General features: G+C 41.5%; 1 protein-coding gene across 5 annotated transcripts in view; it reads right to left on the bottom strand.

Moving 5' to 3' along the window:
• Positions 1-14,612, bottom strand: part of EIF2AK4 (eukaryotic translation initiation factor 2 alpha kinase 4) — a 96,782-nt gene that overhangs the window by 13,436 nt on the left and 68,734 nt on the right. For 3 of the 5 annotated variants that reach the window (XR_011440279.1, XM_023620170.2, XM_001501267.7), the window contains 9 exons: positions 12,876-12,925; positions 11,758-11,926; positions 10,504-10,620; positions 8,910-8,975; positions 6,057-6,227; positions 5,534-5,668; positions 3,688-3,795; positions 2,933-3,061; positions 2,016-2,102 (listed from right to left, as the gene is read on the bottom strand). Coding sequence is in view for 3 of the 5 variants with exons in the window: in XM_023620170.2 (XP_023475938.1) it covers positions 2,016-2,102; positions 2,933-3,061; positions 3,688-3,795; positions 5,534-5,668; positions 6,057-6,227; positions 8,910-8,975; positions 10,504-10,620; positions 11,758-11,926; positions 12,876-12,925 (1,032 nt within the window). In the remaining 2 variants the exon portion in view is untranslated. The remainder of the gene's footprint in view (positions 1-2,015; positions 2,103-2,932; positions 3,062-3,687; positions 3,796-5,533; positions 5,669-6,056; positions 6,228-8,909; positions 8,976-10,503; positions 10,621-11,757; positions 11,927-12,875; positions 12,926-14,612) is intronic. The other 2 variants (XR_011440280.1, XM_014733744.3) reach the window with 1 other exon arrangement.

Here is a 14,612-nt window from a genome sequence, read left to right on the forward strand (position 1 = left end):
AGTACATGAAGCAAAAACTGATAGAACTAAAAGGACAAATAGATAAATCTACAATTACAGCTGGAGATTTCAACACTCCTCTCTCAGTAACTGATGGAACAAATAGACAAAACAATTAGTAAAGATATAGATGACTTAGGGACACTATCAACTAAGGTGACCTAGTTGATATTTATCAAACATCTTCTGACAATGCAGGATACACATTCTTTTCAAGTGTACATGAAACATTCACAAGAAGAGACCATATATTGGACTTAAAAACATGTCTCAATAAAATTTAAAGGGTTGAAATCATACAGAGTATGTTCTCCGAGTGCAAAGGAATTAAACTAGAAATCATTAATGAAAGACATCTGGGAAATACCCAAATAATTGGAAATTAAACTGCACACTTCTAAACCTATGGATCAAAGAAGAAATCATCAAGGAAATTAGAAAATATTCTGAACTGAATGAAAATGAATGCACTGTACATAAAAATGTGTGGTATACAACTAAGGTAGTACTTAGAGTGAAATTTATAGGATTAAATGCTTATGCTTAGAAAACAAGAAAATCTAAAATCAATGATCTAAGCCAGGTACCAGCCAATTTTTTTCCTGTAAAGGGCCAGATAGTAAACATTTTAGGCTTTCCAGGTCACACACTGTATCTGTCACATTATTCTTTTTTTTTCTTTGTGAGCAAGACTGGCCCTGAGCTAACATCTGTGCCAATATCCCTCTTTTTGCTTGAGGAAGATTGTCACTGAACTAACATCTGTGCCAATATTCCTCCATTTTATGTGGGACACAGCTGAGCATAGCTTGATGAGCGATGCTAGGTCTGCGCCCCGGATCCGAACCTGTGAACCCTGGGCCGCCAAAGTGGAGTGTGTGAACTTAACCACTACCCCACCAGGTCAGCCCTTTCTTTTCTTTTCTTTTTTTTTTTTTTAACAAAGAATATAAAAACAATTTGTAGCTGACAGGCCATACAAAATAAACTGTGGGCCAGATATGGCCTGCAGATTGTAGTCTGTCAACTCCTGATCTAAAGTTCTATCTAAGAAACTAGAAAAAGAATAAACTAAATCCAAAGACAGCAGAATAAAGAAAATAACAAAGATGAGAATGGAAATCAATAAAATAGAAAACAAAGGAACACAAAATAGAGGAAAATCAATGACATCAAAAGGTGGTTCTCTGAAAAGACACATAAAATTGATAAACCTCTAGCCACACAGATCAGGAAAAAAAGAAGGAAGACATAAATGACCAATATCAGGAATGAAAGAGTGACATAACGAGAGATCCTACAGAGAGTGGAAGGATAACATGGGAATATTTGAAAACTTAGATGAAACAAGAAACATTCTGGGAAAGATAAAAATTACCGTTTAAAACTCACTCGAGAAGACAGAGGCAACCTGAATGAGCTCTATCTCTAGGCCCATGTGGCTTTACTGATGAATTCTACCAAATATTTGAGGAGGAAATAATACCAGTTCTAGACAGAATCTTCCAGAAAACTCCAACTCACTTTATGAAGCCAACATTATCCTGATATCAAAACCAACAAAGACATTATAAGAGAAAAACAAGGGGGAAAATGTTGATTTTGATTTTTTCCTTTAAAAACAGAAATAAAGGTTATGAGCGTTTTTAGTTAAACGCAACATAGTAAAACTAGTTAGTAAGCAGCCAGAGGATATGCCAGTCAGCAGGTATCAACTCTAGTTATTGTTCTTATTTTCTTAGATGGAAAAAGAGAACAGGGGGAGAAAAGTAGGAAAAAACTACAGCAAGTTTTTTATTTTTTTAAGCTCTAAGGAAAGTGTTCAGATTGAGATTCTCTCCTCCTTATTTTATAAACTCTCTCCAATAACATGCCCAGAATTTCAGAGGGAGAGCAAAGTAATGGATTTCCACCCACATCGAAGGCCAGAGCCTCAGTGGGGATTTGGGTGCTCCACAGTTAATACAGAGTTTTGCAAATCTGTTGAATTGTGAAAGATTTCCTCTGCTCTTTACCTTGACATGGCTTCCTTCTTTATCTGAGACCAGGGCCACATAGGTGATTTCATGATGTCTGCAGTACTCCTGTAATTCCTCTTGGGACTGAAACAAACACACACACACACACACACACACAGTGTATGAATAAACACAAAGCACCTGGAGTGGCTTCAAGTCATTAAGGAATGAAAACACTGTGCTCTCCTCTCAAAGTGAATTACTAAACACGCCAACTTTAGGGGTTATAACTATTAAGCAAGAAGAGTACAGAATTCAAAGGAGGAAGAAGACCTCTTGTGCTTTCCTTACTTCCACTCTTGTTCTAAGGGGCCACGGACAATCAGTGTGGTCAGGACACAGCAGGGGGGTTTCAGAAGCTTCGAGTCTTGATGGAGGGTGCCAAAAATTATCCAATACACACACACACAGACACACACACATACACACACAGAGTGAAAAGGCCTGTGAGGAAAGCAAAGGCAACAAAAGAAAGAGTGGAAGGTGAAAAGCAGAAAGCAAAGAAGCCAGAGCAGAGGAGCCTGTGGGATGCCACTGTGCTGGTCTGCAGCCAGCATGACTGGGCTTATGCTTCGCTGTAGGACAGAACACTTCCCTAACAATTCAGGAAACAAGTAGACAAATGGAAGACGATATTGGTCTGTCAAATGATTAAAAATTATTGCTCAGCATACTTCTGATATGAATTTTCATATAACACACACACAAATGGACAGCAGCTGCTTCAGAAACGTCTTGGCAGGAGATGTGAAAGGAGCAGGAGGCAGGGTTACTGCAGCAATCAGAAATGAACACAGGAAGCAACTCTAACCACAGAGATCAAGAGAGTCTGAGAGAAGTTCAAGCCACAGAGGGTGCTCTGCCATTGAAGCCATGACTGCGTGCACTCCACTCACAGGCACTCGTGTCATTACCTGTGACCAGTCGTACATGATTTCTGCAGTGATTCCTGCTGTCCAGAGTTTCTGGGTTAGGTTGATGGCCCTGGACATGGACATCTGGCCAATGCTTACGACCAGGAGGTCACAAGAGCTTACTGTAACCTGGATCAGAAACAGAGTGGTTATGTTTAGAGGAGCGAGACTGTGGGTGTGTAGGCAGGACCAGCACCAGGAGGGCCGTGGCACTCATGAGAAGACAGGGATCTTGAAATCTTGTACAGCAACACATGTGCAGACGTCGTTGCTCCAAAATGACATAGTAAAAAAAAAAATGACATAGTCAAAAAACCTTATGTTAGTCTTTAAGATAGGAATTATTTCAACTACCCTAAGCTCTCAGGAAGACATTCTTTTCCTCTAGAAAAACTAGTCTTGCCTGAAACACAAAGGAAAAAAGAACGTATTTCTAGCTTTGTAGATTACAGCAGGATATGTGAAGGAGGGGGCTTTGATAGGAGTCTGTTAACAACTATACCATCTCACATTTACATAGTGCGTTACAGACGAGGAGAACAAGGCCAGGAAAGGATGGAAGATTGTCTAAGGTCCCTCAGCTAGAGGTGAAGGACTGAAATGCAAGGACTGACATCAGGTCTTGGGCTTGTTTATCACAGCACAGGTAATATCCCAAACCTTCAGTCTGGAGCTGCCAGATCTAGGGCCCCAGGTAAATGACTACAAAATGAGAGAGAACTCAAAGCACGCTGAAAAGCACAGCCGGAACTTACAGGTTCTTCCATGTTGGAGACAGCAGCAGATATCTTGTCTATAGCTATGCTGACCCCAATGGCAGTGGGAACTGGCCCCAGAGCCTGTGGTCCTCTAAACTGGGGAATCTGTGGAGAGAAACACACAGCTCTGGTTATGAAACAGAGAAGAAACCATGATTATGGGGAAAGCAATGACTACAGGATACACACTCTGGCAGCAACTTACCAAAGGGTTCAACAAAAAGAAGTGTGTGTGCGCACGCATGCAGCAAGACAGAGAGAGGCAAGGAGGCATGTGATTTAGGAAAATGTTAACAGTGTTGGATCCAGATCTGCACCATTCAAAGTGGCAGCCACTGGCCACATGTGGCTTGAGGATTTGATATATGGCTGATCCGAATGGACATGTGCTGTATATGTAAAATACACACTGTTGTGAAGACTCAGAATGAAAACAAAAAGAATGTAAAATAGTTCATTAATAATTTTTAGATGTTTGACTACATGTTGAAAAAGTATTTTGGGTATATTGGGTTAAATAAATGCTGACTGCAAACAGAAAGGAAAAAAACAATGGAATATAGCTCCTTAATAACTTTTAAATTTTTGATTACATTGAAATAATCATTTTGGATTTATTGGGTTAAATAAAATATATTATTAAAATTAATTCCACTTGTTTCTTTTTACTTAGTTTATGTTACTAGACAATTTTAAATTACATACATAGGTTTTGGTTCCAGACAAAGATGGGTAGATACGCTTCTCCCTATTACTCTTGCTAATAAATACAGCGAAAAATCCTGGTCATTACATAGAAAACAAACCTAAGAAGACTCTGAAGCAGAGAGAAGGTGGCAGACTGGCTAGGAACCACAGGGCACACAGTGAGTTCCCTGGGTTTGGTCTTGGCCTCACCTATCCTGGATTGGGTGCTAGAGAAACCGGCAACCCAGAAATGCCAAGGAGAACCAACAAAAAGGGCCCAGGGAAACCTGCTCTCTCTGGCCAAAAGACCGAGAAAGGGGCACCTCGGCAGGACAGAAAGCTTTCAGACAAGCTGCGCCCTGCTCCAGCCAAACACCACAGAGAAAAGCACAGGCCCACTCCTGCCAGCAAAGGCTGAGTGGGGCCTACACATCCACCCCTACCCAGATGTAAGGAGGCCTCCCACCAAGCCCCGGCAGGGTGGCATCAGAGAAGATGACGTGGGGAGCCAGGACTGTCATATCTGCCCAGAGGTAATGCTCCCCCCACCCCCTTATTGGGTGAATACAATAGACTTTCTTCTCCTCTTGAGCTTCTCAGAGTTTGACAGTCGAAGCAAAAAGCAAGACACTGTCTGATGTGGATCTTAATGCATGCAGTGGTTGGGGTAAAGGGACTTCAAGGAAGACAAGGTTCTACCCTTCATTTGAACTGGTAAATGTTCAAAAACAGATCTTTGTGGTGACAGAACAGCTTTGTATCTTGATTATGGTGGTGGTTACGGGAATCTACGCATGTGATAAAATGGCCCAGAATTAGTCATGTACAGTGGACCCATTTCCTCGTTTTGGTATTTTATTATAGTTATGCCAGGCTTAACCATACAAGGGACCTGAGCGAAAGGCACACAAGACCACTCTGTACTATCTTTGCAACTTCCTGTAAACCTAGTTATTTTAAAATAAAAGTTGAAAACATTAGAAATGTGATTCACAATACACTTCTATTCCTAGATGAAAGATAGACAATTATTATAAACATTGCATTATACTATTGGCTCAACTTTTCTGTAAGTTTGAAAAATTTCAAAATAACAAGTTAAAGAAGAAAGGAAATTAAGCCAGAATAAATCAACAGATACAGGGCAAGCCCTTACCAGCAGGTCATATCTGCCGCCAGCTGCAAGGATTTCCGTGGTGGCCCTCTGCTTCCGTTTGATGAATGCCACAAACTGGAAGATGATTCCGTTGTGCTGCTGCACCTTGTAAACCAAGCCCAAATTGATCAAGACCTGTGAAGTGAAAGGCCACACAACCGTATCCAGGGCACTGTTTTCCATCAATAGCGTCAGAACAATCTACTTAGCTTAAACCAAATATTCAGTACGATTTGACACAAAGTCTGTTTAACTATAGCCTGCCAAGTAAGAAACTCTGCTCTCTTCCAGAATAACCACTTCTCTGAGGCTGACATTTGCTGCACAACAGGAATTGTGATGCTTGCAAAGAAATTCTGATTTAAGCCAAATTATTACTAGCTATCAAGTGTTCCAAAAGGTAGAAAGCAGAGTTCTGGAAAAATAAAACACTTACTAGCGTTAATGAAATAAAACCCGTTTCCCCGCGGTGCTGTTATTAATGCTACAAATCTATACTGCCAGAATCAGACAGGGGCCAAACCTGTAGCTTTATGCCAAGTTTCTTCAGCAGTCCAACAACCTCCTCTAGATCTTTTAAGCCATACTTCACCAATTGGGCAATGCCTGTTTTCTGTTTTATTAACGAATTTATTGTTGGTGTCAGATCTTGCAAATCTCCCTTCTGCTCAATAAATCTGTAGAGTCGACACAGCTGGAAAGCAAAGAGGCGCCGTTAGCTTCCAAGCCGCTGCAGGGGAGGCTCACGCTGCACTGTGTTTCATACACTCCAAGAGGGCGGACTTTGTGGTCAAAGGTAATTTTAGTCTTTACTGCAACCCCAACTAAGGATTACCCTTTCCAATAACTCTAAAGCACCTCACAGAAGCTCTCTAGGCACCTACTCAGTTATTTAGTCACACACTTACATTTCATGCCGACCCCAGCAGAGCCGACCTTGGCACTAGCAGAGCCTCCTTTATACATTTTCAAGCCAGCATTGTTCCTCTTTACCTTCCTGACTCTCATGAATTCCCATTAGTGCAGGCACATAAATGAGGGACAGGAAGGCAAAGTCTGACGCATTCTAATACCATACTGAATCAGCCAGAAATTCCCTCTCCTTTCTTTACTTGAATAGTTCCTACTTGTAGCCTTGAGATGCAGCTTGGATGTCATCTCCTACAGGCAGCCTCCTGATCCTTCCCTCCCTCTGGCTTGGACCTTGATCCCAAAGCCCAGCTCTCAGCAGCTGTATGCACTGTCTTTCCCAGGAGAGTGCAGTGGCTAGCGATTATCCATCTGTGGGCCAGGCAGAGCCCCAGGCACACAGCAGGTGAAGGAGGAAATAACTATGATCATAAAACCAGAAAGAAAACTTCTGGAAGCTAAAGTGGAAATTATTAAGAAATGAAATTATAGCTATTTAAGACTGCAGGCAAGCAGAACCTGGTTCAACTACCAAATGGTGCATGGAAACTAAGAGCTGAATGAAGACTCAGCTTACTATAGTTTAATATAATAATCATATATCACTTGTACTTTTAAAAAGTCCAAAAAGTATTAAAATCTCTCATAATCTCTTTACTAAAGATAAACATTTTAAAATTTAAAATTATATCTGATTTAAAATTATTTTTTTCTTCTTAATAAAATAAAACACTATTTCTTCTCAAACATTTTAACATTAAATTACCCCATTATAAATTACCAGAGCACTAGAGTCAACATCCCCAGGGTTGGGTCCTCACCCTACCATCAACTTTAGACAAGCCACACTATCTCTTTGGGCCTCAGGTGCCCCGTCTGTAAAATAAGAAGACTGGGGCAGATATCTGAAGCTCTTTTACAATATTTCTACTGCCTTTTCTGATATCCTCAGAATTCCCTTTTTAAGTAATGAGAGTACCAAATGCTTTTATTAGATACTAATTTTCTCCATTTAAACTAATCAAACACACAACTCTGAATTAATGCTAATCAGCATCAAATGACCAAAGAAAAGAAGGTGGCATTTTAGCACCCAACACATGTATCATGTACAAGTGTGAAATCATTTTGAAATGTGCCATTAGTTCAAAAAACCTTTTTGGCTTGAAACTTCAGGTAAGAAATTACCAGGTGGGGCAGTTCCTCAAGCAGATTCTTTGTGCTATTTATTCATGGACCTCTCTCTGCACATAGGTATGTGCTGTGTATCCGTCTAGGGTATCATGTAAATGCTGTCCTTCACAGAAAATTATGCCACTGGGTCACTTTGTGTATCATTAATATCTCCTCCAATATTTAACATTTAAAATGGAAGCTGGCTTAGTTTCTGGAACTCCTAGTGCTATGTATCCACTTTACTTTCCCTCCCTGAAAACTGGATGAGTGATTTCTTTAGACTGTGGTCATCGCGTGCCTCGTGAAAGCTGTGTTTTAAAGAGCTGAGGGCAGATGTACGCTGCACGACCACCTCATGGCTTTTGCAGGGCTGGCATGAATTAAGGAGTTGAACGCAGACCATGGACTCTCCCACTTCCCCCTCGATACCCCCAGCACTGTGCCTGCCACGCTGTAGGTGTCCCAAAGATCAAGTGACTCTGCCCGGCCTGTGCACAGTCATATGTTAATCCACCCAATATGTGAATTCTGCTGATCACCACAGCATCATGTAATTGAGGGTCAGACCAAGGGCTAGAAGGGTGCTGGGAAAGTTAAAAAAAAAACAAAACCCACTCTTCTTATATAAATATTTAGGAAAAGGTAAGAAATCGCTGCTGTCATCTGCTTTTCAGAGCGACTCTGTTAAGTGTGGGTTACTATGCCAAAGATCTGGGACAAATATGACACCTGTAGAGAGAACACAACAAGCCTGTTTACCCTGGGAGACTTCCCGCTTTGCCAACGGGATCAAATGCAAGATTGCAGGAGTAGGAAATATACCAGAAAAGCAAAAGCTCTAATTCAACTCTGAGGGGTTAGAAGCCCAGGGTTGGGTGGGGTCGGGGGTGGGCAGATACCCAAATGAAGCTGCAGAGCTCCGTGCCTCACTCTGGTCCCCCAGGATCTACTTGAGAAGAGGACAACCAGTACTAGATCTGCTCAGCAGGAGGCGCTCCCAAGCGCGGCCTCTACAAGGGGTGCGAAAGCGAAGTATCTGGTGATGGAGAAAGAACAGGATGATTCCAGCACAGTACGCAGCAGCCTGGAGAGGCACTCTCTGATCACAGCTCTGGTTTCTCTCTTCCCCTAATCTCAGAGGTTGCCATGGTGCCTATTAATGCTCAAGGGAAAAACTGTCTGTGAGGCGGCAGGAAGTACTGCTCCCTTACCGCAGCAAGAATTTGGTGACATTTTCTGGTATCACAGAATTACAGAGAAAGCAGTAATGGCACTGTTAGAAGGTACTTACACTAGTAGAAGACAAAGACAGATTACAGAATTTAGCTTCCACTTCTCTCCTTGTCAGCTTTTCTGTCTAATGTAGGAGAAAAAAGTAACAATGAGAGTGACCAAATTTGGCCCTGAACAAGATACAATTTCCAGGCTAAACCTGACAAACGTAGCCTTCACTGTGGACAAAATTGCTCCTGATCATGAAGGATGGGTTAATTCTGTGATTAAAAAACATTTTTTTTCCCCAATTCACATAAAACTATAACTAACATTGTTTTAAAATTTGAAAAACCCTGACATAACAGAATTAAAAAGGGGAAAGCTGCACTTGATGAGTGGAGAGGCGTCCAGAGTCGGACAGGCTTCACCAGGGTGTGTGTCTGGGTGGGGAGGGAGTCAAGTGACCCGTGTTTCCCTGATCAAAACCACGGACCGACAGGCTCTGAGCACTGCATCCCATGCTGGCAGCCAGGCTGCGGGATACGAACAAGAATGGCCTGAAGTCCCTCTGCACAGCCCCTGAGGTTTGTCTAGTGTGTGACTGACATTCTACTGTATCTGTCACTGCCAAACAACAGCAGCACTTCGGGAGGAGGAGAGAACCACAAAGAAACAAACAGTAAACTTAGGGCCCTTGACGTGTACCCGCCAGATGAAAGAAAAGCTAGTTAAGCCTGCCGGTGTATAAAAACAATGAGCCATATGGACTTCCACTATTCATTCTGTCTTCATCATAGGCTGTCTGGCACTGCCAGTTATTGAATCTTCTGGATGCCTCTTATTTATTATAAAAACACTTAACATGAAAATAAATTAGAACAGGTAAGCATTTACATCCATCCCAACGCCATAATATAACACTCTTTAAAAATTTCAGTGTTCCCCCTCCAGGCTCTGCATGCACCATAGAATAATAAATACTACGATGTGGTTAAATTAGGAAGAGTAACTGGAGGTGCCGCTGCCCAGTCCCACAGGAAGGAGGTGGTAAATGAGGCTTCAGCAATGGTCTGAACCACTCTCCCCCAATTCACCAATCCATAGCTATAAATGACTCTATGATAAGCACAGGCAGGTTGGGAGATTTAAGGGCAGGGCATAATAAGTCTTTTATTGTCAATACTAACACTCCCTTCTCTTGGCCTTTGTGAAACTAGGAAAATAACAGCACTTGTGGTGAGGAGGGAGTGAGTTAACCCATGCGAAGAGCTTGGAACGATGCCTGGCTCATGGGTAGGCGCTCAATGAAGGTTATTCCTGGCAAGTAACAGGACCAATTACTTAGTGATTTTTTGCCTCAAGAATGTTAGTGAAGAACTTCATTATCTTACAAATTAAATAAGATAATTTGATCTTTTAAAATCAGAAGTTACTCTTAAAAAAAAAACACCCTGGGGGTCACTAGTGGTATAAGGCTTAGTGTGGAATAAAAGCTCACCAAGATCAGTGTTAACTCTTGACACAGTCAAAGCCATCGGTTCTCTTACCTGAGAGCAATGAGGGACGGAGAGAAAACTCGCAGCTCAGTTTTATGGTTACCTCAGTAAGAAAAGGTTTATGCACTGTTACTATTATCCTTCAGTACTAAGTCAAAGTAATTAAATGCTCACCACGGCATCATACAGAATAACGTAGACTTGACTGAGTTTATCTTCTGGGATCCCACAGTATAAGAGTACTGCTTTCAATAACATGGTATGGTTCAAGTAAATGCTGTAATTTCTTTTCTAGAGTACAGAAAAAAATGATTTTCATTATAAAAGCAACATAAGTACATGACCAAACCTAGAATCTTACCACTAATTTACCATCCTAACAAATGGAAGGATTAAATATAAAAGATTGAATTTTAGCATATTGCCTTCCAGTTTATGTTTTCATACACATTCTTTTTACTTTGTTGTAGTCGAAGAGTGTAACATAATTTAACCCTTTATTATATGCATCAAAAATACTCTGCCCTTCAGCTGTGTTAAAAAGCCTGAGTGAATTCACACAGATTTCAAAGAGGGAGAGGATGTGCTTCGGGAGTAACACTGACTTCCAAGCAGGGCTGAGGAAGACTTACTGTTACCTTGTCCACACAGCCGATTAACGAGCATTCAGAGTGGCGAGCTGTGTGCTGAGCTGGGCACAGCAGGGTGTACAGAAAAGTGGACACACAGGCCCTGCCCTGAAGGGGCACACTCTGCTTGGACAACTCACAACTAACACAACTCAAAGAAGCAGGTGATGTCTCCTCTCAAGTGTTGCGAGAGCTGAGAAGAAAAGGCCTGGCCCGAAGATGGGGGAGCAGTCAGGCTTCCTGGGGAGAAAGGACCCAAACCATGGCTGGGTGGAGAAGTCTTTTTAGACAAGGGAACACCGTGACTGATGGCACAACGGTGGGAGTGGACAGGGCATGTGTGTGGGATGGGGAGGGAAGGCCTGGGGAGAGCAAACCGTTGTGCCAGAGGCAGCCTCCCCTGGCCAGGTAGTATGCAAACCTGATGAAAAGTGAAGTTAGGGAGCTGAAAGGTTGTGTGTAGGAGGGAGCCACCAAGGGTTCTGAACGGAGTATGAACAAGCTAATAGCATCCTAGGAATCTTAGCTTAATTTCTTGCGTTTTGGAAGAATGGGCAGAGAAACAACACCCTTCCCTGAAAACAAAACAGACAAAACCAAAATCTGTTCCTGGCAAGGCAGAGACAAGAGCTTGAGCTGAACCTCAGAAGTAACATCAAAGTCTTTTCAGTCACTTTAGTAAAAACGTGGTTCCCTGCCAGCACACTCTGAGGGGCACTTCTGTACCAGTTCTGTCATCCCTCATCTGGGGAAGGACGCCAGCGGGAGAATCTCACAAGGTTAGGACATGGAAAGGCACCTGAAGTGCTGGAAACTCTTGGATGATCTCGTAGATAGTGTAGATGATCTCAGCAGTCGGCAGGGAGCTGTTGGTGGTAGAGGTGACAATATCAAATGCACATTCCAGAAGTTCTTTGGGATGAAATCGGTCTAACTTGCGAGGTCTGAACACACGTTCTATGCAGTATCTGGAGAGAGAAACCCGGATTTCTAGGTCACTGTTTACTGGAATCAAATATGAGTAAGAGATTGTTGAACGAGATAAAAGAAACAAATACAAAAAAATAAATCAGTGGTGTGACCAAGAATGCTTAAAGACAGATTTGCCCAGAACAGTCTTGCCTTGTGATATAGGTTCCAATTCCTAGGTTTCCCACTATTAAACCATGGGGGTTAATTTTTTTTTTAATGTCTGAAATAGAGATGAAATTATGCAAAAAAGTAATTTCACCTTAAGTGCTTATTTCTACACAGTGACGCCCACATTTTAGGACTACGACTACCAACTGTTCACTTGCAGCTGAAAATACCAGCACGTACAGAGCTTTTGCTTCAGTTGAGGAAAAGGAGCTTGCAGTGGGGTGCCTTGTGGACAACGATACTGCTCCAGCTGACGAAGCTCGCAGTGTCAGACCCCGGGGGTATCTGCACGCACAGAAAACCTTTCCCCACGCTGAGGGCCTGGAGGTTCTCAGTGTTCAGCACTCGCGCTGGGTTTACGCCACTTCTCTACAGGCAGCCTTTGTTCAGTTACCTGCGTAGGCAGTTTTCACACAGAGATCACTGGCCATTTGTCCCTTCAGTTAAATTTTAAAAGGGGCCATCTGTGATCAAGAACAGCCAGATGCCAGATGTTTTCTTCAAGCGACTATTTGTGAAAATAATTAGTTATGTTGCCTGCGGACATGTAGAAGGCACAGAATAGACGGCAGGAGCTTCAGGGTGCCTGTTCACCGGCTCCATTCCTTCTCATGAGGAGGCCGTCAGTGCCCGTCACCTTGGAGAAAGGGGTACCGTGGCTGGGCTTTTTGACCATATTCCATGCTCAATACTTTAAACCCAAAATTGTTCACTGTGTAAGAATCTTCCTTAGTTTCTTTCCCACATCCACCACATGAAACCCCCGTTGTCTCTTACCGTTTTAAATTCAGTATATTATTTCTTGCCACATATCTTGCAAAAGGAACCTGAAAAATAAAGTTTCAAAGGTCAATGTCAAGATGTGCCAACTACCACACTCCTTTTGGTTTTTCAGGAACAGCTTCATTGGGAAATAACTCACATACCTTAAGGTTCACCCTTTTAAAGTGTACATCAGGGGTTTTAGAATGTTCACGAAGTCGTGCACTGCTTGTCATTCACACTCCTTGACATGTTCCTGGGGGCCTCCGTCAGCAGCAGACCCCAATGCTGGACAGACCACCAACCCTATTCATTGTGGCATTTCTTAGGTTTTTAAGTTTGAGAAAAACTCACTTTTAATTAAATATACTCTGCCAAATTTTATCACACAAATTAAAATCAGTGCAAGTTACTTGGTTACCTGTGAATTTTTTGTGTGTGTCATTTACAATAACACAATCAAATGAGTATTATCTCTTATAGTGAGTTTCCTGATTTTCCTACCTATCTTTTTAGGAGAAATTCTTAATAACCACCCACTAATAACCACTACCACTTATAAAACCATTGTCAGATTGTCCCAAGAGATCTGATATAGTATCATTAACTAATGAGTCAAATTCTCAAGGGTAATTACCTTTATTTTTTGGAATTGAGTATCAGCTCACAGGAAGAGAGCTGATGTTTAAAACTCTACGCTTTAGTCTCCTAACGTCTAGAGAACAAGAAGCCACTTTTAAGTCTAGCTATGTAAACGTTTGTACTTCTACCCTTTCTTCAACAGAGCCTAAAAGTCTGATATGCTATTTATTTGCTTCCCCCTCAAAACAACCCCAAATCACTTTATTTACTGTAAAAGAAAAACAGAAGCCAAGAATATGGAAGGAATTTCCTCTTAAACCATAAAAGCAACATGTGTTCTTACAACAAGCTGCATAATATAGATATGAAAAATAAAATGCCTGGATTCCATACCCTCCTCCAAAAAAACAGAGTCAAAGGTTCAAGAGTATTCTTTGACACCTCATTCCATGGTGACACAAACAAGCTGGTATACGTGGTCATTTACATGCACGTGAGAGTATGTTTACACCTCATACATTCTGGGTGCGTGCAAAGACACAGCACACCTGATGCACACACTCGGTTGTTTTTTAAACTTTTCTCTCTTTCTCTGTATTAAAAATGGGATCATATTAGAGTCCCTTTGAAACACACTTTTTTCCCAGCTAGCAATTTACCATAGACATCTCTACAGATCAAATATAGACACAGATGTATCTAAATATATATGTATTTTGATCTCCTACCTTGTTAACATTCTATAATAAATTATTAAACCATTTTCCTACTGAATACCATGCAGTTTTCAGTTTCTGACCACCACAATAATATGGCAGAGAATATCCTTTTAATATTCATATATTGGTGTAGGCTTATTTTTTTAAATAAATTCCTCAAGGTGGAATTGCTGGTTCAAAGGGTATAGTGTATGCATCAAAATTTTTTTAAATTTTATTAAATACTTTCAGATTACTTTTCTAAAGGTTTAACAATTTACCTTCCCATCAGCAGTATACGAAAGTACCTATTTTCCTACACCCCTGTCATCTCCGGACATTAATTTAACTATTTTTGCCCATCTGATGGGTGAGGCCGTGATACCTTTGATTTGCATTTCCTTATTACTTGTGAGGCTGAACATCTTTCCAGAAGTTTCTGAGCCCTGTGCATTTCCCTTTTTGAGAACTG

This window comes from Equus caballus, chromosome 1, assembly GCF_041296265.1.
Source record: "Equus caballus isolate H_3958 breed thoroughbred chromosome 1, TB-T2T, whole genome shotgun sequence".
In the NCBI taxonomy this organism is placed as follows: domain Eukaryota; kingdom Metazoa; phylum Chordata; class Mammalia; order Perissodactyla; family Equidae; genus Equus; species Equus caballus.